The sequence below is a fragment of the Giraffa tippelskirchi genome, chromosome 4, assembly GCF_054371585.1.
Source record: "Giraffa tippelskirchi isolate mGirTip1 chromosome 4, T2T-mGirTip1v1.2.pri, whole genome shotgun sequence".
In the NCBI taxonomy this organism is placed as follows: Eukaryota; Metazoa; Chordata; class Mammalia; order Artiodactyla; family Giraffidae; genus Giraffa; species Giraffa tippelskirchi.
Genome location: NC_137278.1, coordinates 12,979,787 through 13,007,653, shown reverse-complemented (window position 1 = coordinate 13,007,653; position 27,867 = coordinate 12,979,787). Strand labels below are relative to the sequence as shown.

The window sequence follows — 27,867 nt, the reverse complement described above, 5'->3', positions numbered from 1 at the left end:
TTTAAGGAAATAGACAATAACTGTCATAGGATGCAATCCAGTTATCAAATATTAACTAAGGATTTATTCCATGGTAGGATCTGGGTTTCTGTTAACACATGTGTCTGTTATAAGATGAACAAATGTCATTGAGACAAGACTTTCGCCCTGTGCAAGAGTCTCTCCAGGGCCCCCCTCATGTCCCTGTTCCTTAGGCTATAAATGAAAGGGTTCAGCAGTGGAGTGACCACTGTGTACATCACAGAGGCAATGGTGCTCTTGTCCCTGGAGGTGCTGGATGAGGGGAAAAAATACAGTCCAATAATTGTTCCATAATACAGAGATACCACAGAGAGGTGGGAGCCACATGTGGACAATGCTTTGCAGATCCCCTTGGTGGAGGGGACCTTCAGGATGGTGGCCCCAATGTGTCCATAAGAGATCAGGATGCATACTAGTGGGAAGACGATGACAGCCACTCCTACTGTGAAAATGGCCAGCTCATTGAGGGATGTGTCTGAGCAGGAGAGCTTCAGCAAGGCATCAAGGTCACAGAAGAAATGGGGGATGCTGTGGTCAGCACAAAAGGACAGTCGGGTCAGGAGGAGGGTGTGACACAGGGCGTTGGCACAGGAGAGAATCCAAGACACAGTTACTAGTAAGGTGCACAACCCCTGTCCCATGATGGTGCTGTAGTGGAGAGGGTGACAGATGGCCACGTACCTATCATAGGCCATCGAGGTGAGCAGAAAATCATCCAGACCAGTAAAAAATAGGAAAAAATACATCTGGGTTACACACTCTGCATAGGGAACAGATTGATCCTGAGTCTGCATGTTTATCAGCATCTTAGGGACGGTGACAGATGACAAGGAGACGTCAGTGAGGGCCAGGTGGCTGAGGAAGAAGTACATGGGGGTGTGGAGGCGAGGGTCCAGCCTGATGAGCAGGACGATGAGCAGGTTGCCCAGCCCTGTGGTCAGGTACACGCCCAGGAACAGGGCGAAGAACACGCCCTTCTGCTCCGGCCGGATGGGGAGCCCCAGGAGGAGGAACTCGGACACGCTGCTCTGGTTCTCCCTCCTCATGCTCCTCTCCTGTCTGCTGGGGATGAAAGAACAGTGAACGAAGCAGAAACTAATAATCAGGCAGATCAAAATGAGTCCCTAGCATAGTAGAGGAAGATTAAGTTAAAACCTACCTCATTTCTATTTTGTTTCTGTACCTTTAAAAACAGTCATAAAGTTTGACCTTCAGGTTGTGACATATTGAACTTTTGAAATCTGAGTTCAAAATCCTTTAGTAAGTATAGTGAGGAAGTTTCAACAACAAATTCTCAAAGGAAAGTGAATGAAAAATAAATAGTCAAAATTTCCATTATTTAAAAAGATTGAAGGAAAAAGAAGCGTATCTGTTAATTGAACTCAGAGTGCCTTAGAGCTCAGTCTTGCAGTATCACTGCTTTACAAGGCAAACTTATTACTGGCAGTTATACATTTTTTACTAGTACTCATATTTTTCATTTTCCAGTCTCCTCCTGATCCAACAAGTTCCCATGACCCCTTGAACATCCACAATTCATAGTAAAAAGTACTGTTGTCAATAGGTGTCAAAGAGATAAACTGTGATATGTCTTCTCCCCCACTTCCATCTTTAGAAACTAGTAATAAGAAATGACATAAGCCAAGAGCACAAAGAGGTGATGACCACCTGTGCACATACATACACACACACGCATACACACTCACACACTTGCTTTTGGTTGAAAGAGACTAAGTTCTGCTCTGAACTTCATGCTCAAGTGATCTAGCTACAGGGAATAAGGACTGGTTTCTCAGCTTCTCTGGGCCTCCCCTGGTGGCTCAGATGGTAAAGAATCTGCTTGCAATGCAATGTGAAAGACCCGGGTTTGATCCCTGGGTTGGGAAGATCCCCTGGAGAAGGGAATGGCAACCTACTCCAGTATTCTTGCCTGGAGAATTCCATGGACAGAGAAGACTGGTGGCTACAGCCTGTGGGGTCACAGAGAGTCGGACAAAATGGCTTCAGCTTCTCGGTAGGATACCCCGAGACCAGATTTAGCCACCACTTCTATGGTCCCGAACCTCTCACCAGCATCAGGGCAAAATAAGCAGACTTCTCAATTCACAGTTTCAGAAATGGAAATATGAAGACTATGCTCTGCCTACCAGGGAGGGGACCGCAGGGACTGGGCACCAAATTCTTGGCTAGAGACATGCATTAAACATCTATTAATTACTCAGTTTTCTTTATACTCCTTTCAGGACAGATGCTCCCAGGCAGTGGTCCCTAAACTTCAATATTCCCCAGAGTCCCTTGGGAGCTTGTTAAAGCTGCAGATCCCAGCTCCACCTCCTGTGATGCTCATTTATGAGCTCCAGGGTAGGGAATTCTGAGGCACATGGTCCTAAGGGCTGACATTGAGGAAACACTGTCCTGAGGAAGAACACCAGGGTGATGCCCTGTGGGTGTGAGCCCAAAGGAGATGTGGAAAGATCTCCTTACTGCCCCTTCCCTATCAACTTAATGTTTCCTTTAGTTAGGTCATAGCTTGGATATAAGGATGGATTTTTTCCTCTCACAAGTGGGAATTCCTTTTTAATTTGCTGCTTTTAAAATTAATTCTGCTTTATGATGGGAATCCAAACACAATAACATAGACATGAAGACAAAGGAGAAAATCAAAGTACTTCATCCATCCATTATTTATTTATCCTTCTAAGATGATTTTTTAAAATTATTTTAATTAGAGGATAATTACTTTATAATATTATGATGGTTTTTTCCTTACATTAACATGAATCAGCCTTAGGTATACATATTTCTATAAATGAAGTTTACCTTATATGGTTTTTTATAGTTTTCTTTTCCTATTGTAATTTACTATAATAATTATATATATACTCTTATGCATTTCAGTACGTAATAAAGTGCATCTCTTCTTCAAAACAAACCCTTTTGAAAAAAATTTTATTGGACTACAGTTGCTTTACAATGCTGTGTTATTTTCTGCTATACAGGAAAGTGAATCAGCCATATGCATACATATACCCCTCTTTTTTTGGATTTCCTTCCCTTTTAGGTCACCACAGAGCATCGAGCTGAGTTCCTTATGCTCTATAGTATGTTCTCCTTAGTTATCTATTTTATACATAGTAGTAAATGTCCATCAAGAGAGGAGCAGATAAAGATGTGGTAAGTATATACAATGGAATATTACACAGCCATAAAATGGAACAAAATTGTCCCATATGAGGAGACATGGATGGACCCCAGACTGTCATACAGAGTGAACTAAGTCAGAAAGAGAAAAACAAATATCATATATTAACACAAAAGAAGGGAAGGATTGATGCTGAAGCTGAAACTCCAATACTTTGGCCACCTGATGCGAAGAAGTGACTCATTTGAAAAGACCCTGATGTTAGGAAAGGTTAAAGGCAGGAGGAGAAGGGGATGACAGAGGAAGAGATGGTTGGATGGCATCACTGACTCAATGGACATGAGTTTGAGTAAGCTGCGGGAGTTGGTGATGGACAGGGAAGCCTGACATGTTGCAGTCCATGGGGTCACTAAGAGTCGGACACAACTGAGCAACTCAACTGAACTGAACACAAAAGAAATTCAGAATAGAAAGACAAGCTTCAGACTGGCAGAAAATATTCTCAAAATGTATTTCTGATAAAGATTTGAATCCAGAACATATACAAAAGAAAAGCAATCCAATTATTTGAAAAAAAAATTGTGAAAAATATGAACAGATATCTCACCAAAGGAAGATATATAGCAAATTAGCATATATAAAGACACTCAACATCATTAGTCATTAGATTAATGGAAATGAAAACCACAATGATACGGCACAACAAACTCACTAGAATGGCCAAAATTCAGATAAATGGCAATTCCTAGTGGTAGTGAGGATGTTAGAACTCTCATACATTACAAGCAGTATTGCATAATATAGAACTGTTCAGGAAATAGTTTGTCAGTTTCTCCTGAAGTTAAATACACCCTTGGCCCTGCAATTCCACTCTTAGGAATTTATGCAAAAGAAATATAAACTTCTCACACAAAGATTGAATGTACAGCTATGTGCTCCTGTGCTGTGCTTAGACAGGCAGTTGTGTCTGACTCTTTGCGGCCCCATGGACTATAGTCCGCCAGGCTCTTCTGTCCATGGGGTTTCTCTAGGCAAGAATATTGGACGGGGTTGCCAGGCACTCCTCCAGGGGAACTTCACAACCCAGAGATTAAATCTAGGTCTCCTGCAGTGCAGGCAGGTTTTTTACTGTCTCATCCACCAGAGAGCCCATGAATACTGGAGTGGGTAGCCTATCCCTTCTCCAGGAATCGAACCGGGGTCTCCTGCATTGCAGGCAGATTCTTTACCAGCTGAGGTACCAGGGAAGCCCACACAGCTATACACATATTCATATATTAATACATGTGACAAAGGTGATCCTGAAATGCCATGAATAAAAGATGGATTTTCAACAAAGGGTGGTAAGGTAGTTGAATATCCATAGAGAAGAAAAATGAATTATAATTCACACCATAGGCAAAAATTACTTCCAGAAGATTATAGATCTAAAAGTGAAAGGTAAAAAATAAAAGCTTCTTAGAAATAATATACAAGGATATTTTTATATATTTGGCCATATTTTTAAGAACACAAAAAGTACAAATCATAAAGGAACAAATCAACAAACTTGACTACCTTAAATTTATGATCTGTTGTTCATCAAAATATATCATTTAGATAGTTAAAAGGCAACTCACAGAGTAGGAGAAGATTCTATCAGTCTATCTATCCACCTGTCCATATAGCTGGCTACCTACCTATCTTCAACAAAGAAATCAGATCCAGACTATATAAAAAATTCTTTATATCAATGAAAAAAAGGGGGAGAAAATGCAATAGAAAAATAAGTAAAATATTTGAATGACTACTTCACTTAAGAAGATATCCAAATGAACAACATACATAACAAAAGGTGTTCAAATTCAATTTTTAATGTCAAATAAATACAAATTAAAATCACCATGAAGTACTATCACACACCCATCAGCATGACTAAAATTTAGAAGACTAACAATCTGAGTCTTGCTGGAGTTGTGGAGCAACTAAAACCATCTTATGCCACAAATGGGAGTACATACTCTGGACCCTCTGGACTACCGTTGAAAGTGAAAGTGAAGGCGCTCAATTGTGTCCGACTCTTTGCCATTTCCTTCTCCAGGAGATCGTCCCAACCCAGGGATTGAACCTGGGTCTCCCACATTGTAGGCAGACGTTTTACCGTCTGAGCCACCAGGGAAGTCCTAGACTACTATTCAGTTTAGTTTAGTCGCTCAGTCGTGTCCAACTCTTTGCGACCCCATGAATTGCAGCATGCCAGGCCTCCCTGTTCATCACGAACCCCTGGAGTCTACCCAAACCCATGTCCATCGAGTCGGTGATGCCATCCAACCATCTCATCCTCTGTCGTCCCCTTCTCCTCCTGCCCCCATTCCTTCCCAGCATTGAGGTCTTTTCCAATGAGTCAACTCTTTGTATGAGGTGGCCAAAGTATTGGAGTTTCAGCTTCAACATCAGTCCTTCCAATGAACACCCAGGACTGATCTCCTTTAGGATGGACTGGTTGGATCTTCTTGCAGTCCATTTGGGTGGTATCTTTTCACGTATTCCCTGTGACCTAGCATTTTCATACCTAGGTATGTGACCCCAAAGAATTACATATATATGCATATCAACAGATAGTTATAAGAATGTCTCAGCAGCCCTATTCATAACAGTCCCAAACTGGAAAAAAAATTCTAAATGCCCATCTATATATATATTGTGTGTGTGTGTGTGTGTGTGTGTTAGTTGCTCAGTTATGTCCAACTCTTTTCGATCCCATGGACTGTAGCCCACCAGGATCTTCTGTCCATGGAATTCTCCAGGCCAGAATACTTGCGTGCGTAGCCATTCCCTTCTCCAGCGATTGTTCCCAACTCAGGGATCAAAACCAGTTCTCTTGCATTACAGACAGATTCTTTACCATCTGAGCACCAGGGAAGCCACCATCAACATTACAATGGATTAAAAATTACAATGTATTTGTATAACGGAGGAATTCTAAACAGAATGAGAACAAATAAAATACACACTAAACAGTGATGAATCTCACAAACGAAATAAATTTGGTGAACAAAATAAATCAGACAAAACTGATAAATTGGTCTACATTAAACTAAAGAATATCTGTTCCTTAAAAGACACCCTAGTTACACTTGATGAGGAGAATAACACAGAAAATGGTTGAAATATTTGTCAAGATACTAAGACCATGTCAAGTCCAAATGAGGAACTAGATGATGCCCAGACTGTTCACCCAAGTTCTTCCTCTGAGTCACAGATATAAGAGAACAGGGCAACAGTAGTAAGCCCAGAGCACTGCCTCCCCAGGTGATGGACAAGAGGAACACTCTCTATGAGCATGCACGTAGAACAGGAATCCCAACTGGAAACAGCAGTGCCCCTCCTCTCTTTAGGGATTCAGAGACAATTAGTCTCTATTCCCACTAATGAGGTCACTGGGGTCTCCAAACCTGGAAAATATTCCCAGCATGAGTCCCCTTAGGCCCTCTCAGTTCCACCTATTGTGATTCTAGAAATCTACTCCATAGGTGCCAACAACACTGGGTTTCATTTCCATTACACAAGGAGAAGAGGCTGAGGCTCCTGATGGGGTTGTGATGTGAATTTGCCACTGTCCAAGGAGAAAGTGTTCGAGTGCAGAACCCCATGCTGAGTAACAGCTGAGGTTGGCTTGAGATCAGCCAGGTAAGTGCTGAATCAGATACTCTGCGGTTCAAGTCTGGGTTTTACTGCTCACTTGCTGCCTCATCTGGGACAAATCACTTCACCTCTTTACATCTCAGTTTCCTCATCTGAAAAATAGAGAGTTCATCCAATCAGAGTGAAAATACCAAGGTGAGAGAAGTAAAGCACTTTTAGTACAACTTCTGGCAGGATAAGTCAATGCTTGTTATTCTTGCTATTGCTGTTGTTGTGATCACTAGATATTTTGTAATTTACTCCTGGCTCACAGATGAGAGAGAAGATTGATTGCCAGGTCCATTTTACCCTAGAGTCTGCTCTCTTGAGCACTAAGTCATTCTGCCTCTCGTTGAGGGGTAGGGCGGGGTGGGAAAGACTCAGAAGAATGAAAATAAACTGTAACATCAGAAAGAAGCTGCTCTGGGAAAATGTGTTTTTGTTATGTCAATGTGGTGAATTTTGGACCCCACCCAAGGTAGGATGCTGGTTGTCAGGTGACCCCCCTTGGAGGGGAGGGGCTGGAAATTGAGTGAATAGCCAGTGGCCAATGATTTAAATCAATAATTCCGATCTAATGATGTGCTCAGTTCCTAAGTCTTGTCTGACTCTTTGTGACCCCATGGACTGCAGCACGCCAGGCTTCCCTGTCCTTCACTCTCTCCTGGAGTTTGCTCAAACTCACATCCATTGGTCAGTGTCCTATGTAATGAATCCTACAAAATGGGCTTCCCAGGTGGTGCATGGCAAACAATTTGCCTGCAAATGCAGGAGATGCAAGAGACAGGTGTTTGATTCCTGGGTTGGGAAAATCCCCTGGAGTAGGAAATGGCAACCTGCTCCAGTATTCTTGCCTAGAAAATTCCAGATGGATGAACATATTTCTTGAGAGTATAATTGCTTTACAATGTTGTGTAATGTCAACTACAAATTGGCACTTGCCAAGAACAGTAATTCAACAACTACAAGGGCATTTGCCATCTGTGCTGGCACTATTGGTAAAAAAAACTGCCTGCTAATGCAGGAACTGCAGGAGAAGCGGGTTCGATCCCTGGGTCAGGAAGATCCCCTAGAGGAGGGTATGGCAACCGACTCCAGTATTATTGCCTGGAGAATCCCATGGATAGAGGAGGCTGGCAGGCTACTGTAAAAAGAGTTGAAAAAAGTCAGACAAGACTGAGAGACTTACATACCCATGAACACACAGGGACTTATATTTTCTGAGCCCAAAACTAATGGTTCAAGTCTCTGTGTCACTAACTCCAAGTTTTAAATGACAATTCTCCTGACTCAGTTTGACTCATCCAATTCCATGGTTCAACCACCTGTGGCCGAAGAGGTTGTATTACATGCAGCTCATCGCCTGCTCACTACCCTCCAGTCACACTGCTTTTCCTCTCCCGACCAGTCCCTTTCCCTCCTCCAGATCATCACATGTGCTGGAAAGTTTTCATCCCCTCCTCTTCTTTCTTCTACTCCTGATTTTCTCAAAGGAGTTTTCCCTGAACTCCTTTCTAAATTAGGTCCTTTAATTATATGTTCTCAGTGTCACCCCTGTATCTCTCCTTTTCATACTCAGCAGAGTTTTGACTATGTATTTTCTTATTCATTTGTTTGTTGTCAGTATCTCCAATCAGCCTGTATGTGCAGAGACCGTGCCTGCTTCAAATGACTTTAAATATCTCATGCCCAGAGGCATTCCTGGTGCAATGCAGGCAATCAATAAATATTTGAATAGATGAAAGATTACAAACATGGCTCCCCAGACCCAATGTGGAGGTATTCTAAAGGTTGGATTTCTTTCACATGATTACAAAGTAGTTAAAAAATATCTCTAGTGTGTGTTCAGTCACCCAGTCATGTCGGACTCTTTGTGACCCTGTGGACTACAGCACACCAGGCCTCCCTGTCCCTCATCATCTCCTGAAGTTTGCCCAAGTTCATGTCCATTGCATCGGTGATGCCATCCAGCCATCTCATCCTCTGATGCTCTCTCTTCCTTCTACCCTCAATCTTTACCAGCATCAGGGACTTTAGTCCCTCTCTAGTACCCATGAGAAAATAAAGGCCTGCCTTAGGAGGTAGGATTGCATGATGGACCAATTTCCAGATTTGGTTGAAGCGAGATCTTAGTTTGAATATGACTTATTCCCTTATAGCTGTGTGATCTTAATCCAGTCCCTCGCCTCTCTGAGCTTTCCTGATCTGGAAATACAGGGTAAAGATGCATGGCATAAAAGTTGCATGGATTAAATGATAGAAGTCATTGTCACATAGGAAACACATCAGAAATGGTTTATATATCTATCCACAGTCCTGCAAATGGTCCTTGAAGCCTTTGCCTTTTTAATTCTCCCTCTTCTGGGAATAATTCAGAGTCATCTGTATCACTGGCACTCTGCTTTTCTTTTTTTTTTAACTTTAAAAGATTTAATTAAAAAACAAAGTTTGAAAACAAGTCAGTGATCACCTTAAATAACTAGAAAGTACTAGAAGTAATACAACTAAAAAGCTTCAGAGAATACAATCAGTAAAGACAAATGCTGAGACTAAATAAGTACAGAGTAAAAGAGTAAATGCTATGCTACGCTATGCTAAGTCACTTCAGTCGTGTCCGACTCTGTGCGACCCCATAGACGGCAGCTCACCAGGCTCCGCCGTCCCTAGGATTCTCCAGGCAAGAACACTGGAGTGGGTTGCCATTTCTTTCTCCAGTGCATGAAAGGGAAAAGTGAAAGTGAAGTCACTCAGTCGTGTCCGACTCTTAGTGACCCCATGGACTGTAGCCTACCAGGCTCCTCCGTCCATGGGATTTTCCAGGCAAGAGTACTGGAGTGGGGTGCCATTGCCTTCTCCGAAAAGAGTAAATATTGCTGGCTAAACTGTTCAGTTCAGTTCAGTCGCTCAGTCGTGTCCGACTCTTTGCGACCCCATGAATTGCAGCACGCCAGGCCTCTCTGTCCATCGCCAACTCCCGGAGTCTACCCAAACCCATGTTCATCGAGTCGGTGATGCCATCCAACCATCTCATCCTCTGTCGTCCCCTTCTCCTCCCGCCCCCAATCCTACCAAGCATTAGAGTCTTTTCCAATGAGTCAACCCTTCGCATGAGGTGGCCAAAGTATTGGAGTTTCAGCTTCAACATCAGACCTTCCAATGAACACCCAGGATTGATCTCTTTTAGGATGGATTGATTGGATCTCCTTGCAGTCCAAGGGATTCTCAGGAGTCTTCTCCAACACCACAGCTCAAAAGCATCAATTCTGCGGCGCTCAGCTTTCTTCACTGTCCAACTCTCACATCCATACGTGACCACTGGAAAAACCATAGCCTTGACTAGACGGACTTTTGTTGGCAAAGTAATGTCTCTGCTTTTAAATATGCTATTTAGGTTGGCCATAACCTTCCTTCCAAGGAGTAAGCGTCTTTTAGTTTCATGGCTGCAATCACCATCAGCAGTGATTCTGGAGCCCCAAAAAATAAAGTCTGACACTGTTTCCACTGTTTCCCCATCTATTTCCCATGGAGTGATGGGACCAGATGCCATGTAACAATAATAATTATCTCAAGAAGGGCAAAGAAAACTAACAGGCAATTTCCGTTAATGTTTCCAGGGCATTACAGGGATTTTTGCCATTTGAGAAATATTCTAGAGAGAGACCATTTCTTGTATATTTTAAGCTATATAACTTTTAAACAGATTCCATTGATAAAAGAAATCACCTTAATCCTTTCCTGTTTACTTCAGAGAATTTTACCTCTTGTACCTCTAAGAGTGGACTTCCCTGGTGGCTCAGAGGTTAAAGCATCTGCCTCCAATGCGGGAGACCTGGGTTCGATCCCTGGGTTGGGAAGATCCCCTGGAGAAGGAAATGGCAAACCCCTCCAGTATTCTTGCCTGGAGAATCCCATGGATGGAGGAGCCTGGTAGGCTACAGTCCACGGGGTCGCAAAGAGTCGGACACGACTGAGCGACTTCCCTTTTACCTCTAAGAGTGTAGCCGGAGGAGTGAAAAGCCTTAATCTACTCCATATCTCTGTCTACCACTTCTTGTTTCTTGGGCAAGTCACTAAACTCTTTAAATCATCACCCAAATCCAGCTACTTCATCCTGTCTCTATACCTGGGTGGGTCCTATATGAATTTTCTCTTTTAAAAAAATACTTATCTATCTATCTATCTATCTATTTATTGCTGCTTCTGATCTTAGCTGCATCATGTGGGATCTTTCACTGCAGCGTGTGGGGCTCAGTTGTCCTGAGGCATGTGTGATTAAACTCACTGTCCCCTGCATTGCAAGGTGGATTCTCAACCACTGGACCACCAGGGAAGTCCCTGCATTTTCTAACTGGTCTCCTTGTACTATAGAATCATTCTTGCCCCTATAGTCCTTCTCCCCACAGTAGCAGAATGATCCTTCCACACCATCAGTCAGGTCCCATGATTGATCCCGTCTGCTGTTTAAAGAGCCACCCAGGCCTGCAGGTCTCTCTCGTTACTGGGAATCTTCACTCCATGGTGTACATGCTCTGCCTACCCCTATACGCCCCTCCCACCCCTCAGCCCCTCTCCCAACCCTCTCCCTTCTCCTACCCCTCTCCGCCTCCCCTACCCCTCTCCACCTGCCGTATTTGAGCCCCACTTGCCTTCCCTCTGCTCTTCCAAATATATGTGCTCATGCCCTGTTTACACTTCCTGCAAACACTCTTTCCCACAGTTCTTTACTTGGTTGGCTCCTTTTTAATCATTCATGGTGAGTTCTTTGCTGAACCACAAAATTTAAAGCAATCTGCTAGTGACAGCTATATTTTGCCTTCATTTTAATACTTCTTTGTTTTTTATAAAAGTATTTGTATATTACAGGACTGCTCTGACTAGCATGTTATCCACAGAAAGGCAGGAACCATTGTTTCTCTGGTAGTTAGAGGAGGTGCTGACACATAGTCAGTACTCACTGAATATGTGGAACGAATAAATGAATGAGTTCTGGGTGCCAAATCAGAGGCAGACAGGTAAGGAGGTTAAGATCGCAAACTCTAAAATCAGAATTGCCAGGGTTAAACTTTACCTCTGACTCTTTCAAAGCAACTCATTCCTTTATCAATAAAATGGGTATAATAATAGCAATCTCACAGATCTGTTTAGGTTTAAATGAGATAATGCACAGCTATTAATATCCTGATTCCATCTTTATTCTATGCTTTGGTTTACATCTAGACAATATGAGGGCAAGAAAAGTTTTGGAAGCATCATCCTTCATTTTATTCCTTAGTTTACACCAGTGAGATGAAACCAGGAAACCATACGTTCAGTGTCTCTGAATTCCTCCTCCTGGGCCTGTCTGAGCACGAGGAACAGCAGCCTCTTCTCTTTGGCATCTTCCTGAGCATGTACCTGATCACCGTGGTGGGGAACATCGCCATCAGCCTGGCCATTGCCTCTGACCCTCACCTCCACACCCCCATGTACTTCTTCGTGGCCCACTTCTCCCTTACCGACCTGGGTTTATCGTCCACCACGGTCCCCAGGATGTTGGTGAACATCCAGGCTCACAGGCATACCATCACCTATGCTGGATGTCTGTCTCAGATCTACTTCTTCCTGTGGTTCATTGGTCTAGATGTTTTCCTCCTGGCAGTGATGGCATATGACCGGCTGGTAGCCGTCTGCCACCCTCTTCACTACACCTTGGTCATGAGTCCCAGATGCTGTATCCTGCTAGTAGTCATGTCCCTAATCCTTGCTCAGACATACTCTCTAACCCACACCCTTCTCCTGGCCCAGATATCCTTCTGCACTGACAACGTCATCCCCCACTTCTTTTGTGAACTTCTCCCCCTGTTGAAGCTCTCTTGTTCTGATACTTATGCCAACAGGTGTGTGTTGACATACTGGGGAGGGGCATTAACCATCTTGATCCCCTTGCTGATTGTCATTTCCTATGCCCGCATTGTGGCTGCCATAGTGCACATCCCATCAGCGAGTGGGAAGTGGAAAGCCTTCTCCACCTGCAGCTCCCACCTCTCAGCAATTTGCTTGTTCTACGTGTCTGCTATTGGGGTGTACTTCATTCCCTCCTCTGCGGATTCAGCCAGCAAGGACAGGATTGCAGCAGTGATGTACGCCGTGGTGACCCCCATGCTGAACCCATTCATCTACAGCCTGAGAAACAGAGACATGAAGAGTGCCTTGAAGAGACTCCTCAGCAGAAGGGCACTGCAGTCTCCATGAGGTCAAAGACATCATTTGGGGGAATTAAGGGGAAATCAACTTACAGAGTTATCTTGGTGCGTCCATCCAAATTCTGCATCTGCCACTCACTAGTTTTCCAACCCAGGGCAAATTAAATAACCTCAGTGAGACACAATTTCCTTACTCACAAAATAAGGTAATAAAACACTCTCTATCATGCAGGGTTTCTGGAAAGGTTAGAAGAAAAAAATATGTGTGTGTATGTAAATTCATTTTATATGGTAAACTCCTAGGAAAGTTTATTATTATGTGCATCATCATTTGAGTTTTTTCATTTTTATTTTATAATGGAGTACAGCTGATTTACAACATTGTATTAGTTTCAGGTATACAGCGAAGTGATTCAGTTATACATATACATGTATCTCTTCTTTTTCAAATTCTTTTCCCATTTAGGTTATTACAGAATATTGAGTAGAGTTTCCTGTATTATACAGTAGGTCTTTGTTAGTTACCTATTTTAAACGGGTGTGTGTGCTCAGTTGCTCAGCCATGTTCGAATCTTTGCGACCCTATGGACTATAATCTGACAGGCTCCTCCGTCCATGGCATTTTCCAGACAAGAATACTGGAGTGGGTTGCCATTCCTTCTATAGGGATCTGCCCAACCCAGGGATAGAATCCACATCTCCTGCATCTCATCTCCTGCATTGGCAGGTGGATTCTTTGTATATATCAATCTCCAAGTACTTCTGTGTTGTGTAAATTTATTTAGATCTTCGTTATTTTCAGCAATAGACAACATGAGACTTTGAAGCAAATATTGTGCAGAAGAGAAAGCAAAGGTTCAAACATGCTAAATTATTTACCTGAAAGAATTAATTAGTACCACAGGAAGTAAGTGGCAGAGTCAGAATTTGAACCGAGATATCTGATTCCAAAATGCATACACTTAGTTCAATGGACATGAAATACACATATTCTTCTCAATTACCAGCTTTCTCTCTCTCTCTCTCTCTCTCTTTTTTTTTTTTGCTTCCTTCACATTGTTCACATGCACAGTTCCAATCAACAACTTCTCCCAATACAAGCAAATAATTTGAAAACAAAGTAAAGCAAATAAGAAGCTGGAGAATTAGAGTGTGAAACAGGCCCAGAGATTCTCTCTCCTCAGGGGTGCACACCCTTTGCTTGAGCATAAGCCCTTACTTAGATATCCTGCAATGACATGTGAATCAAGCCACATGATCAGAGAGAAGGGAACTTGGGACCACATTGTTTGAGACTCTCACCAAGTTTCTTTCATGAAACCATCATCTTTCTTCAACAATATGGGAACAGTCCAACTTAGATCTGCTTTAAAAAGTAACTGTATCAATTTCACTATTGCATTCCCCCTAGGGACAGACAGGACTGAAGCGACTTAGCAGCAGCAGCAGGGATGCTGCTAAGGATATATTCTAACAATCTGCAGAGGATTTTTTAACAAAATGTAGGAGGAAGTTTGGAACCTGTACTGCACTCTGTCTTTCTTCCCCACATAACTGTGATTCTACTGATACCTCACTGATAAAACTCAGATTTTTTAAATAGTTTTTAAATGAAAGTAAAACTTACATTAGTATCAGAAATACTTGGGTTTATAAATTAGATTTACTGTTCACTGTCTGTGTGACTTTCAACAAATTCTCAATATATCTGAGTCTGCTTCCACATATAAACACATGAATAGTATTTGATAGCAACTACAGTAACTATCATCTAAGGCTGTTGTGAAAATTCACATAAATGATAACAAGTAAAATGCTTATCAAAGTGATACTTATACTGTAATCTACAAATTCTGTGTAAAATACAAATAATACCAAATTTTCTCTTCTGTTCTCTCTCTTTTCTTCTCTCCTTCCCAACTTCTCTCTTCCCTTACCACCTGCTATCAGAGAGAAGCTTGATATTTGCCATTGTAAATCCACAAGTGATATGTCCACCCTAACTTTTTCCCTAGTGAATGAATCCCTGGTACTGGGAAATTGCCTCCAAGTTTAAAAAGATATTGGGGATGTGTCCCAATACTAAGGCTCTATCATGACCCTAGACCAGACCACCTTCTCCTTGAATGGTGCATGCAATTATAATTCTCTGCTACTCTCCATGCTTTCTACTGATGCCAATCAGGGTTGCAATAAAGTGGCAAATCCTTAACTTTTCTTGCTGCATGCAGTCTAGATGAATGTTGATTTTACCACCCTTTCTTGCTTTTTAGTGTTTGAGGATCAACTGAATCATAAAGCAGACACTAACTAATGAATTATTGGACAGGAGCCATTAAGTGGCAGTTCCCAGTCTGCATACATTGTCAAGTTGACATCAAGAGAATGATTGGAGATCCTGGCATCAGGAACATTAGATTCTCGTGTTGCCTCATATATAGGCAATAGAATCTCATCTTTTCTTGATATTATTCTGTATCTTTTCAGATATTTCTCCTGCCTTGAAAACTTCTATTTTCTGTTTTGCAATGATCTACCCTCACTTCAAGGCCCATTATAAATGTTTCCTTCTGGGTGAAATCCTGGATTCACCCACCCAGAGGGAATTATTAAATTACACATGCATGTACCCACACACTTTTGCAAACTTTTCTATAAAGTGATTGTAAATAGGTGTTTACATTTAGCTATTTTGGGTCCATGTGTTTAGTTTCTTGAGGATAGACAGTGTGTCTTAAATGCAGTAATTAAAAGAGTGTGCACATGTAAACCCATGGCTGATTCATGTCAATGTATGGCAAAAACTATTACAATATTGTAAATAGCCCCCAACTAAAATAAATAAATTTATAAAAAAAAAAAAAGAGTGTGGAACTGGTAAATGAATCAACAAATAGGCAAATGAACAGAACAAAATAGAATAGAACACTCAGAAATAAAAATTTAGAGTATATGCAGATAGAACTTCCATGCTGGTACAAAGACGCATTGTTTTAATAAGTGTCCTAGAATAAGTGAATTGCCATTTGTCATACAGGTACTAGGAAGAAACATGGTAAATTCCTCTTTAACATCAGTATTGAGAATAACTTGCATTCAAAATCAAGAGGTAATACAAATTGGATAAATTTGATCATATAAAAACTTAAAACTTTTCATGACAAAGAAACCCGTAAACAAAGTAAAAGACAGTTGACAAACTGGAAAAAAAAAAGATATTTTCAATATATGTCAGAAATAAAGACTAACTGAACTTAAATTGAGAGAGAAAAACATACCAACTCTATTCACTTCCTGATATGATGTAACAAGGAGACAATTACACTTTTGTGATATGTCAAACTGGTATCAGCTCAGTCTAATCATGAAGAAACATCTGATAACTCCAAATGAGGGACAAAATTCTACAAAATAATTATCCAGTATTCTTCATATATATCAAGGACATAAAAAACAAAAGAACTATACATTATTAAAGGAAATTTGACAGTGAACTATAGTGTGTGATCCTTGATTGGCTCCTAGCTTAAAAAGGACATTACTGAGACAAGTAGAAAAGTTTGAAAAAAAGTCTACTGATTATTTAATAAAAGTTTATCAATATTAATACCTTGATTTTGATAAGTACACTATAGTAATTGGGAAAACCGGTTATCAGATATATAAGAATACTATTCACTATTTTTGCACTATTTTGAGTCTAAAATTATTTCATAATCAAGTGCAAAATAATTAAACACAGAAAAATTTTAACAAATAATAAATAATGAAATATGTCGGAACCCATAAATTAACCACCACACTTCCGAAAAGAAATTATGAGTCAAAAAATAAAAAGGGAAATAAGATAATATTTTAAGTTGCAAGATGTAGAAAAGACAACACATCAACGTTGACAAGCTCCAGATAAAGCAATGCTTAAAGGGAAATTTATCACTTTAAATACTTACATTGAAAGAGAATAAAAAACATCAACAAAAATAACAAAATGTTCTACCTTAGAAAGCTATAAAAGGCAGGATAAAAGATACCAGAAGTAGAAGGAAGACATAATAAAAATAAATACAGAAGTACTGAAACACAGTATTGATAAGAGATAGACACAATAAAAAGAAACAAGTTGATTCTTTGAAAAATCAGTAAAACTGATAAACAGCTACCAGATAACAAGGAAAAAATGAGAGAAAGGAAGTTGAACATATCATAGAAAGAAGAATTCTCAGTGATCAGTGGTGGTAAACTTTATATGGACAAAATTGCCAAATTGGATGAAATAGACAAATTCTTTGGAAAAGAATAGCTGAGTCACTTGCTACACAGTAGAAATGAAGCACAACATTGTAAACCAACTATACTTCAATAATTAAAAAAAAAAAAAAAAGCCAAAGGAAGGTCCGAAGATTGTGAATTTAGTTCACTTTTGCTCCCTTTTCTAGACATACTAATGAAAGACAAGAATTGACAGCATGGACAGCTAGCCACTAAAGGCCTGATATGAAAGCCACATGGCAAAGAAACCAGCCAAAGCACAGCATGTAGTGGAAAATCACACCCACTCCTGCCCTGAATCCAGGGTTCTGATGGGAAGGACTAGACTAGGGGAGCAATATTTGCCACCCCAAGTGTCTCTTTGACTTGTCGATTAGTTCAAGTTGACAACAATTAAGGCCTAAAAGACTCAGGAGAAACCTCGACCTTTCCCAGAACTCCCTAAAAGAAAGTAGACAGAGGACCTGTTCCAGGAGGGGACCCATCACCATAGATCACTACAGTATGAACTAGAGGTGGTAGACAGAGAAGAACCTAACAAAATCTGTTAAAATTTCTCTCTGTGCTCAACGTTTATAAGACAGTACTTGCTATTCATGAAATACACAGATGAGTCACACTGCAGGATTTGGGGGTTTTAGAGAATGATTTCAAGATCACTTTTCTCAAAATGTAAGTAAATACGATAGGGGATGGTATTGCTTTACAAACACATAGGTTCTACAGAGTGAAACTGCAAAATACGGATTTAGGATTAAAGTCCCTGAGAAGAGAGTATGTGAATTCCCAAAAGCCTGCTCAGTGCCACCTTCATATCCTTGTTCCTGAGGCTGTAAATGAAGGGGTTCAGCATCGGTGTCACCACAGTGTAAAACACAGCCGCAAGCCTGTCCTCATCCCCAGAATGTGATGAAGGAGGACGCAGGTAGACCCCGATTGCCGTGCCGTAGAACAAGAAGACCACTGTGAGGTGGGACCCACAGGTGGAGAAGGCCTTTTTCCTGCCAGAGGCAGATGGGACCCTGAGGATGCTGGAGATAACACGTGCATATGACAGGATGATCAGGGAAAGAGGACCAGTCAGTATGATGGAGCCCACAGCGAACAGGGCTACCTGGTTGATGCTGGTATCTGAGCAGGAGAGTTGCAGCAGAGGGACCACATCACAGAAGAAGTGATGGATAGTGCTGTCCGCACAGAAAGAAAGCCTGGCCATGAGCAGGGTGTGCAAGAGGGCAGTGAGGTTGGTGAGAACCCAGCATGCTGCCAGAAGGAGCAAGCACACAACAGGACTCATGAGTGTGGAGTAGCGAAGAGGCCGGCAGATGGCCACATAGCGGTCATAAGCCATCACCCCCAAGAGGAAGTCATCCAGTGCCCCGAATGTCATGAACAAGTGCATCTGGGCCAAACACCCCCCATAGGATATGGTCTGACTGTGAGTCTGAATGTTCACCAGCATCTTGGGAACCGTGGTAGAAGAAAAGCCGGCATCAGCCAGAGAGAGGTTAGCCAGGAACAAGTACATGGGGGTATGGAGGTGGGGGTCAGAGCTGATGGCCAGGATGATGAGCAGATTTCCTAGCACAGTGACCAGGTACACGGCCAGGAAGATGCTAAATAGGAGAGGCTGCTGCTCTGGCCTCTCAGAAAGACCCAAGAGGAGGAATCCGGTGGCACTGGACTGATTGTTTTGGTCCATGCCACCGCACTTTCTGAAGGGAGAGAAGACAGACATGTCAGAGACTGTACAAAAGGTGGTACTTCTAACTCTATTTGATAGAGACCCCCCCCATCCAGTTCATATATGTGCACATCCCAAGTCCTGGATCTTCCCACTTGGTGACTATTTTTCCCCATTCATCCCACAAGGGAAGGACCAGCCAGAGACAGAGATTAAATGCAAAAGCAAGGTGATATGTACTAGTTGAAAAGCTAAGTCCAGGTTATGATCATCCGTACTAGATTTTCCTTAAGATACACAATCCTTGGCTTCCAAGTCCTTGGCTCATCTAATTCACAGGCAGTAAGAGCACCCACCTTGAATCCTAAGCATGCTATAGAGCAGCATTTAACTGACTACTCATGAATTTTATTATATACCTTTCACAAATGAGTTTCCCAAATTCAGTGGAATGAAGTCACTTGCATCATACCACAAGGTAGTAAATACAAACTGGGACCTTGAAGCCACTTCTCATATCCTTGAATACTATGCATTACAACCACCTCTGAACTAACCTCTTTCACTACAGAAAGCAGACATCAGGGAGCTGTTACCAGCTCTCATCTCAGGACAGTATGCGAGACGGGAGGCAGGACTGGGATATTTGTGAGTCTCAGAGGGAAACATAACCCTCCTGTTTCTCACAGCCCTCACCACATTTCTCCTGCCCCAAAACATCACTAACAAGGGAACCCACCCTGCTCCTACAGGTCTCCTTTTAGCCTCAGAGGACTATGCCTCAAGCACCCAGGGCTCATCTTAACCTGTGACAGTGAGGACCCAGACCTCTGGTTGCATTGGGCCAGCAGGGGAGCAGCGTCCAGACCGCAGTGAAGGATGTGAGAGGTGCTTTGTGCACTCGTCACGAGCGTGTTTCTAGGTTCGGGGCCTCTAGGGGCTGGGTCTCCTGCTGCTCCTCGGGGACAAATATGGAGTAATTGCTCTACTTCCTGCTCTAGCTCCTAGACCAGTGCTCACCAAGGAGCAGGCAGGAGGGAGGGCCGAGTGCCTTGGTGGTTTTGCATTTGATAAGTTTTTTCCCCAGGGATATGTGTATATCTCTCCTCTTGGTGTGGATATTGTTCTAGGGTATCTCCTGGGAAAGCTAGAAACTGCGGCAGAAAGGAGTCAGAACAGGAGGTGGAGAAGACCTAATTTGGATTCCAAACCTGGTCCCCAAATGCCTTGGTCCTCCGCCTTAGGCAGAGGGCTGGGGTGTTCTTTGACTTCTATGAGCCCTTGGGTTTCCTGTTCTTGCTAAGAGGGTGATTAGCTTAGACTGCTGGCTCCCACTCATGAAAATAATCCTTGAGAAACTGGAGTAAATCAAAAATCCAGGAAACCATAGTAATAGTATCAAAACATGGGAAACCCACGGAGAAAAGGAAGTCAGTTTTGGGCTGGAATGGGATTTGGGGGCAGAAGGGTGGGTCAAGACTAGGCAGAGGAAGGAGGTCTGTTGCTTTTCTGTGAGAGGATGTTGGGGAAAAGTTAACTCAAGTCTGCCCTTGGCTCTCCCTGGCTCTTCCTGGAACAATCACAGCCTCCCCCTGCTGAAGAAATGGACATCCAAGGCTTAGACATCTACACAAAAGACCTTCTGGATAATGAAATAGTGGAGAACAGAGTCACTAGTCTAAGCCATTCACTCTTCAATTCTTCCTACCAAATACCTGAGGTTGCGGTATTACTATGGGTAGACTGTCTTTTCTTTTTACTTTTTTTATAGTTTGGCTCAAAGTATATTGTAGACCAAAGGTTATTTTAACTGGGAATTACCACCCAGTCAGAAGCATGTATTTTTTTTATTTCTTTTTCAAATTCCTTTCCCATTTAGGTTATTACAGAGTATTGAGCAGTTTCCTGTGCTATTCAGTAGGTTCCTGTTGGTTATCTATTTTAAATACAGCAGTACTTACATGTCGATCCCAAATTTCCTATCTATCCCTCTCCCCAACCTTTCCCCACTGGTAAGTTTGTTCTCTGTGAGCCTGTTTCTGTTTTGTAAATATGTTCATCTGTATCATTTTTTTTAGATTCTGTGTGTAAGCGATATCACATGATATTTACGAGACTGCTTTTTCAAATCCTTTCTGTGGTTTTATAGAACACCATGATGACCTGCTTCAACTAATCTTCCAGAAATTACAAAATAACATACAGTCTTCTTAATGGGTATCCCTCCTACCAGTGGCCCTCATTATGCTAAACTCTGATCCTTGGAGCTCTTGGCTTGATACCAGAATGAACAGAAAGCACTCTAACTGCCTTTCCTTGCCTTCTATGGTGACATCTCACATGCCAGGGCTTAGGAGGATCATTTTGAACTAGACACCAGTTCATCTCTTCCTTGCCACTCTTCCTTTCAATTCTTCCTTTTCAGTTTTGCCCCCATTACAACTGGGATAGAAGCCAGACTGAGGACAGGTTGTCAGTTATCAACCACTCACTATTTAACGCCCCACCCCCAGCTGTACACCAGAGCTGCTCTGGCACACTGGTGATCTGCCAAAGTCACAAATTCTGCCAAAATTTTCTGCCTCTCAAGGGTAATTTAATTAATAATGCTAACCATGATCTCACTCAGGAAGTGGGGATCACAGCTCTAAATCATACCTGCCACAGTGTACCATGTAGGTGCTTTGACCTGAGGCATTGGGGGGACTAATTAATTTGGGCATAGTGTGGTCCAGTTGATACCCCCTTTCCAGATCTATTTGTCTGATGGAAGAGCCTGCATAACCTGATGGAAGATGCTCCTGAATTTGACCAGTTTTAATCTTTCCTGACCTGTCTCTGCTATCCACACTTTGGACAAAAACTTTGGCCCAGCACACTGCAGGCTGATGGGTGGGCCCACCTGGCAACGTGATAGCTCTAGGCTCTGTTTCAGCTGTGCCATCACTCATACTTATGTAGGTTCTTCCACACAACTGCCATAGCCAAACATTAGATGATGTCACAATTGCAGTCTCACTTTGCTGGCAAATTTCTCTATAGTGTTTAAATCAGTCCCTGTACACCATTTTAAACTTGCAAAGGAGTCACGTCACATAGGAAGTAGCACATATGCTTGCTGTGTGCCCCCCCATTAAGATTCTTGAATTCATGCCATATCCCACCTCTCAAAGTATATATTAGACCATTACTGAAAGGTCAATGGGACCCTAACCTGAAGGTGCATGCAGTGAGCCCTTTTGGAGTTATTTTATGTCCAGTGCAATGCCAATAAAGCAGCATCTTTTTGAATCACTGAGTTTCTCATTTTCTAACTACATTTTTACATTTCTGAGACTCCCTGGCCAACAAAGTTTTGTGCCTCAAAGTCCTAAAATCAGCCCAAGATTGTTATAAACCTAGTTGGGTTCATGACCTCATGCTCAACCAACACCATGATGGCCTGATAGGTCACCAGATGACACCAGATTCACAGCTGGACCCATTCCTGGTGATGACAACAGACTCAAGCTGGTCTCATCTGGATGGTGACCTTGCTCCACCCATCAGGCTCATCCAGGTGGACGTTTCCACAATTTTGAATCCTCTGTATGTCTCCCACTCCATGGTCCCTTCACCCTCTATACCCTTCCTGCTCTTCCTATCCCTTCTTTCCCAGTCCAACCGCCACCTGCACAAGCTACTCTTTCTTCTTCCATCCTTGCACTTCCTGCTCCTTCCCCAGATCTCTGCACTTCCAGCTTCACTCTGATAGACCACTACTACCTGAAGATGCATCACAAAATAATTTTTATGGAAGTGTCACTAAGTGAACAATCATGTTTTAAAGCATATGAATTGTCGGGTAGCCAAAAGGCACCCTCTCTACTGCCTGGCCTTGTTGTACTCTATCCGATGGAACTTAAAGAAAGCTTTATTAGTAACACAACCCCACTGCCTCTTCAGCTGCTTGACGGGCCACATCTCTGAACCTTGACCTTGGTTGTTCTCCTGGTCTTCTCTTTAAAATACTAACTCCTTGCTGTTAACAGATGCAAACTATTATATTTAGAATGGATAAAAAACAAGGTTCTAATATGTAGCACAGGGAAATATATTCAATAGCCTGTGATAAACCATACTGGAAAAGAATATGAAAAAGAATGTATATATATATGTGATGTATGTATAACTGGATCACTTTCTGTACAGCAGAAATTAACACATCATTGTGAATCAATTATGCTCTAATAAAAAATAAAATACTAACTGCAACTATCCAGAGTAGCCTCATATTATCCCCTGATCAAAATGCTTACCAGAAACATATTAGTTCTTGGTTGCTCATACTGAATGCTAAGTCTAAGATTTTTAGCTCATGAAAATTATTCTTTTATTCCCCTAAGTATCCCTCATTCCTGCACTGATTTAGGCCTCTTACTCAGGCTTCCCCTCATAATTTAACTTGCACTATCTGCATTTTGGGTTCCTGCCCATAAACAAAGCTCATCAACCATCTTCTCACCTCCAAGCATGTTATATTCTTGCCAATTGCTTTATTCTGCTGACCACATGGGGGTCACCGGTGCTGCTGTGGAAGCCACAACATTGTATGACAAAATAAAATAATCAATACCAATCAAGAAATATTCAAAATAATATCTGAATATACTGTTTGCCTGCCACCACCCTCGAAGCCCTAAATGAAAGGCAATGCTCCCTGGCCACTGTGGTTGCTGACAATCCCTTAGATTATCTGCTGTCAGCCAAGTGGGCATTTGTCCCCTGAAGGGTACGTGTTCCCATATGTGAATACACAACACAGAGTTGATCAGGGAGCACAGCACATGGTCTGTCCCTCCAGCAGAGCATTTTCCCCAGTCCCACTCCTTAACCACAGAGAGTTCCCAAACCCTCTCTCCTTTGTCAAAGCCAACTGCTTGCTCACACCCAGCTCTCCCCAGGAGTCCTTAGTGTGAATAATAAGCTTTCTCTTAAATTATCTTCCTGTCTTGAGTTGTTCAGATGTCTCTGACATCTGAATGAAATCATGTGCCTTCTGATATATGTGCTGTGTATACCTATCAAAGATTTACAGTGTGAATATTCGATACACACACATACATAATAATAATAAAGCAAAACATGGTAAAATGTTAGCCTTTCTGGAATGTGGGTGAAGGGCATACAGGAATTCATTTTATCATCTTTACAACATTTTTCTAAGTCTGAAATCATTTAAAAGTTAAATTAAAAAATTCTGAGTTCCTGCTGGAACTCTGCCCAAGGTAAATTTGAACTTGGAACCATGCCCGAGAAGGAAGGAATGCAAGTCAACCCTGGCATTAGAGACACCCTCCCCTGTGACTCCTCCAGTCCCCTCTGGCTCCTGGACATGCTACTCCCAAAACGGCAGTAAGAAATTGGCCGATTAATCCACAGGGGCTCCTCCTTTACTATGAAGAGGAGCTGAGGATTTAAGCAACAGTCTGAAAGAGGTGTCTGAACTCATGACAAGCACGGGTCAGAAGGAGCTGGAAATCCACACCTGCTGAAGGATCTATTTGGGTTTGAGTGGGGGTATGTCTGTGTTCATGAGTGTGTGTGTGTGTGTGTGTGTGTGTGTATGCTTGTGTACAAGTTGTCTGATAGTCATGTGTGTATCGTGTGTGCTTGTGTATTTATTGTTTGGTAGTTTGTGTGTGGGGGCTGTGTATGATTGTGTACGTGTTGCTTGATAGTCGTGTGTGTGTGTGTCCTCTGTACCTGACTCAGAGCCTGATTCTCTTCCTGAGTTAGACCCAATACAGGCCTGTTTTAGCACACGGAGATCAGTTATCAGACTCTTAACATGCGGTTAGCGGCTCCTGAGCCATGCCCGTGATCTTAAATATCTGCCTTCTGTTTTCAGGATGGGGCATGTCCCCCACCAGGCAGGCATCACTGCTCAGGGTGAGCGCTCAGCATCAGGGCTGGTGGAGTGGATGCCCTACCTCACCAAGGAACCGAGGTCAGACAGGGCTCAACCTCCACTCGGCAGCCAGTGCTTAGTGTGTGTCCGAACTGTGTTTTGGGTGACACACTCATGTGTGAGAGCCGGAATGTGTGTTGTTTGCTTCTGTCTGTGCGTGTGTCACCATGGGCACAGGTTGGCGGTGGTGAATAGGCTTAGCTTACCCATGCTAACTGCCTTCACCTCACAAGGGTTTGGGGCACAGGCAAACCTCAGTTAAGGGAGAGTGTGTGCTGCTTGTAGTGAGTGTGTGACTGGGTGTGTATGTATGCTGTTGGTGTGTGTCTTGTGAGGTTTTTGATTTGTAGTTGGCCTTGTATGTTTGTGATGGTGTGTATGTATAGTGATGAGCTATGTGTATGCGGTATTTTTGTGTATTTTCCCAGGTGTGTCATGCTGTACCAGTGGTGTGTTGTGAGTGTATTGTTGGGTGACACACAATTGTGCACTGTATATGTCTTGCTTTGTGTGTTATTTATGACTTGTACATATATGAGTGTTTATGAACTGAACCACAGACTGGTTATCCTTCCCCTGGAATGAGTCTCAGACACAGGTGACAGGAATCCTCAGATCAGCAGGGTGTGTGTGCGTGCATGAGAGAGAGATATTTGTATGTGTGTTTAAGGGCTCCTGACTTGCATCCATGACCTCAAATATTTCCTTATGTGACCTTCTTCTAGGGTAACATCAACTGATATAACCAATGCTCCAAGTGACTGCTCCCTGTAAAGGAACCACCCTCATTTTCAGACACCTGAGGGTGACTGAGTTTCTCAAAGCTTTGTATCTCTTTGCTTCATTTAATGTCCCAGCAAAGAAACACTAGGCACCCTGCTGAGTGAAGTTAGGGTGCAGGAGCCTCCCTCCCCCCAAGAAAATGGGTGCAAGACCTTGGAAGCCCACTTAATTCTTTTATTTCAGTTTACATGTCTATAAAATGGAAGCTCACAAGCCCTCAATAATTATCCATGGCTTAAACATAAGCTAATGTATGTGAGAGCCTTTTGGCAGTTGGAAAGTATACAAATATGAATGAAAGGAATTATCTGGACAGAGCACAAAGAGAATTCAGGACAACTTCAGTTTCCTTGCAGCCCTCAAATAACACAGAGTGTCTGGTGCCCATGACAACGAAAGGGGATGCTTCCATATTAAAGGCACGGAATCTGATCACACGAATAGTATTAGACTGAGCTACATGAAGTAACTAATAGTTAATCATTTTTAACCCACAGAAAATGGCAATTTTATATATGTAATACATCTATATTCTTATTTGTATATTCCTATACGCATGTGCAATATGTTCATGTGTATGTATGTATATGAATATAGTTCAGTCTATATCTGTATGGGATATATACACATATGTATATGCCCCAGGTTCCATATATGTTTTTATACAGTTCATCTATGTATGTATATATACACACATATCACCATTTATATGTGAATATATATGCATCCCATCTCTGTCAGCTACATCAGCTACATGCCTGTGAAATTTATATCATTTATGTTGTCATTTCCTAACAGCTTAAAAGCAGAAAGAACACGAATTCTTAGTACCATAAAGATTTTGTTGTAAGGCTGACATGTGTATTTAATTAGTTCAGTTCAGTCGCTCAGTCGTGTCCGACTCTTTGTGACCCCATGAATCGCAGCATGCCAGGCCTCCCTGTCTATCATCAACTCCTGGAGCTTACCCAAACCCATGTCCATCGAGTCAGTGATGCCATCCAACCATCTCATCCTCTGTCGTCCTCTTCTCCTCCTGCCTCCAATCCTTCCCAGCATCAGGGTCTTTTCCAATGAGTCGGTTCTTCACATCAGGTGGCCAAAGTATTGGAGTTTCAGCTTCAGCATCAGTCCTTCCAATGAATATTCAGGACTGATTTCCTTTAGGATGGACTCGGATCTTCTTGCAGTCCAAGGGAATGTAAGTAAAGTGTACCTGGCAGGCTACAGTCCATGGGATCGCAAAAGTCGGACACGACTTAGCGACTAAACCACTACCACCACCACCACCATGTAAAGTGTTAGTTGTTCAGTTCTGTCCAACTCTTTGCTACTCCATGGACTGTAGCTCACCAGGCTCCTCTGTCCATGGAATTCTCCAGGCAAGAATACTGGAGTGGGTTACCATTTCCTTCTCCAGAGGATCTTCCCTACCCTGGGATCAAACCCAGGTCTCCTGCTTTGCAGGCAGATTCTTTACCATCTGAGCCACCAGGGCAGCCCCAAAATGTATGAAAAACCCTTAGGATAGTGCTGGTAACATAGTATAATCCCCTAAGTGTTCACCATCATTATGAAAGATAGTCTGTGGACTGTTCTGTTTTGGGAGCTATCCTGGCATCAAGTGGTGTTAAATGACCAGTCATTTCTAGAGGACCAATGAATTTACAGCCATAGGTCAGTGGCACTGACCAGGGTCCCAGGAGGTGTGTCACAAGGCTCCAACACCACCACCTCAGCCTGGAAACAACTGAGAGCAATTTACAGAGACTCATCCACTATTTCTGCCACAGTGAAGTATTATGGTTTGGCTCCATCTCATTGTCATAAACTATCCCAGCATGTTTATAGAAAACATTCTCCTAGAAGAAAGGGACCTTGCCTTTCTTGTTCACTGCTGCATTTTCAATCCTGAGTAGAGGGGAGGGCTCGAACTCAATGTTCTATAAATAATGGTTGAATGAAATGGCAAACATCCTCTGGCCTTTGTGCAATGAGGTCTTGTTGGCTACTTCTAGGTGTGATGTTTTCCTGGATCCAGACTGGGATAGAGAAAGGATGCATGCATCCACAGGGGCTAGAAATGAATAGGAAGATAGTTAAAATTTTATCGTTGTCTCAGAAAATGCAGCTCAGAATATATCCCTACCATTTCTGATGTTCCTAAACCCTC

At 42.3% G+C, this 27,867-nt stretch overlaps 4 protein-coding genes across 4 annotated transcripts in view; 1 reads left to right on the top strand and 3 right to left on the bottom strand.

The window, feature by feature from the left end:
• The window catches only part of LOC145545078 (olfactory receptor 1J4-like), a 196,770-nt gene that overhangs the window by 17,124 nt on the left and 151,779 nt on the right, over positions 1-27,867 (bottom strand). The gene's annotated exons all lie outside the window — the stretch shown is intronic.
• Positions 126-1,067, bottom strand: LOC145545830 (olfactory receptor 1J4-like). The gene has a single exon (XM_081590846.1). It carries the CDS (start codon positions 1,065-1,067, stop codon positions 126-128), a length of 942 nt encoding a protein of 313 aa, XP_081446972.1.
• On the top strand, positions 12,113-13,057 carry LOC145544906 (olfactory receptor 1G1-like). Its single transcript, XM_081588290.1, has one exon. The coding sequence runs from the start codon at positions 12,113-12,115 to the stop codon at positions 13,055-13,057; it is 945 nt and encodes a 314-aa protein (XP_081444416.1).
• LOC145545578 (olfactory receptor 1N2-like) lies at positions 18,032-18,979 on the bottom strand. The gene has a single exon (XM_081590455.1). It carries the CDS (start codon positions 18,977-18,979, stop codon positions 18,032-18,034), a length of 948 nt encoding a protein of 315 aa, XP_081446581.1.

Excerpts from the sequence above, each read along its gene's own strand:
- LOC145545830 (XM_081590846.1), bottom strand. The coding sequence starts at position 1,067 with ATGAGGAGGGAGAACCAGAGCAGCGTGTCCGAGTTCCTCCTCCTGGGG.
- LOC145544906 (XM_081588290.1), top strand. The coding sequence starts at position 12,113 with ATGAAACCAGGAAACCATACGTTCAGTGTCTCTGAATTCCTCCTCCTG.
- LOC145545578 (XM_081590455.1), bottom strand. The coding sequence starts at position 18,979 with ATGGACCAAAACAATCAGTCCAGTGCCACCGGATTCCTCCTCTTGGGT.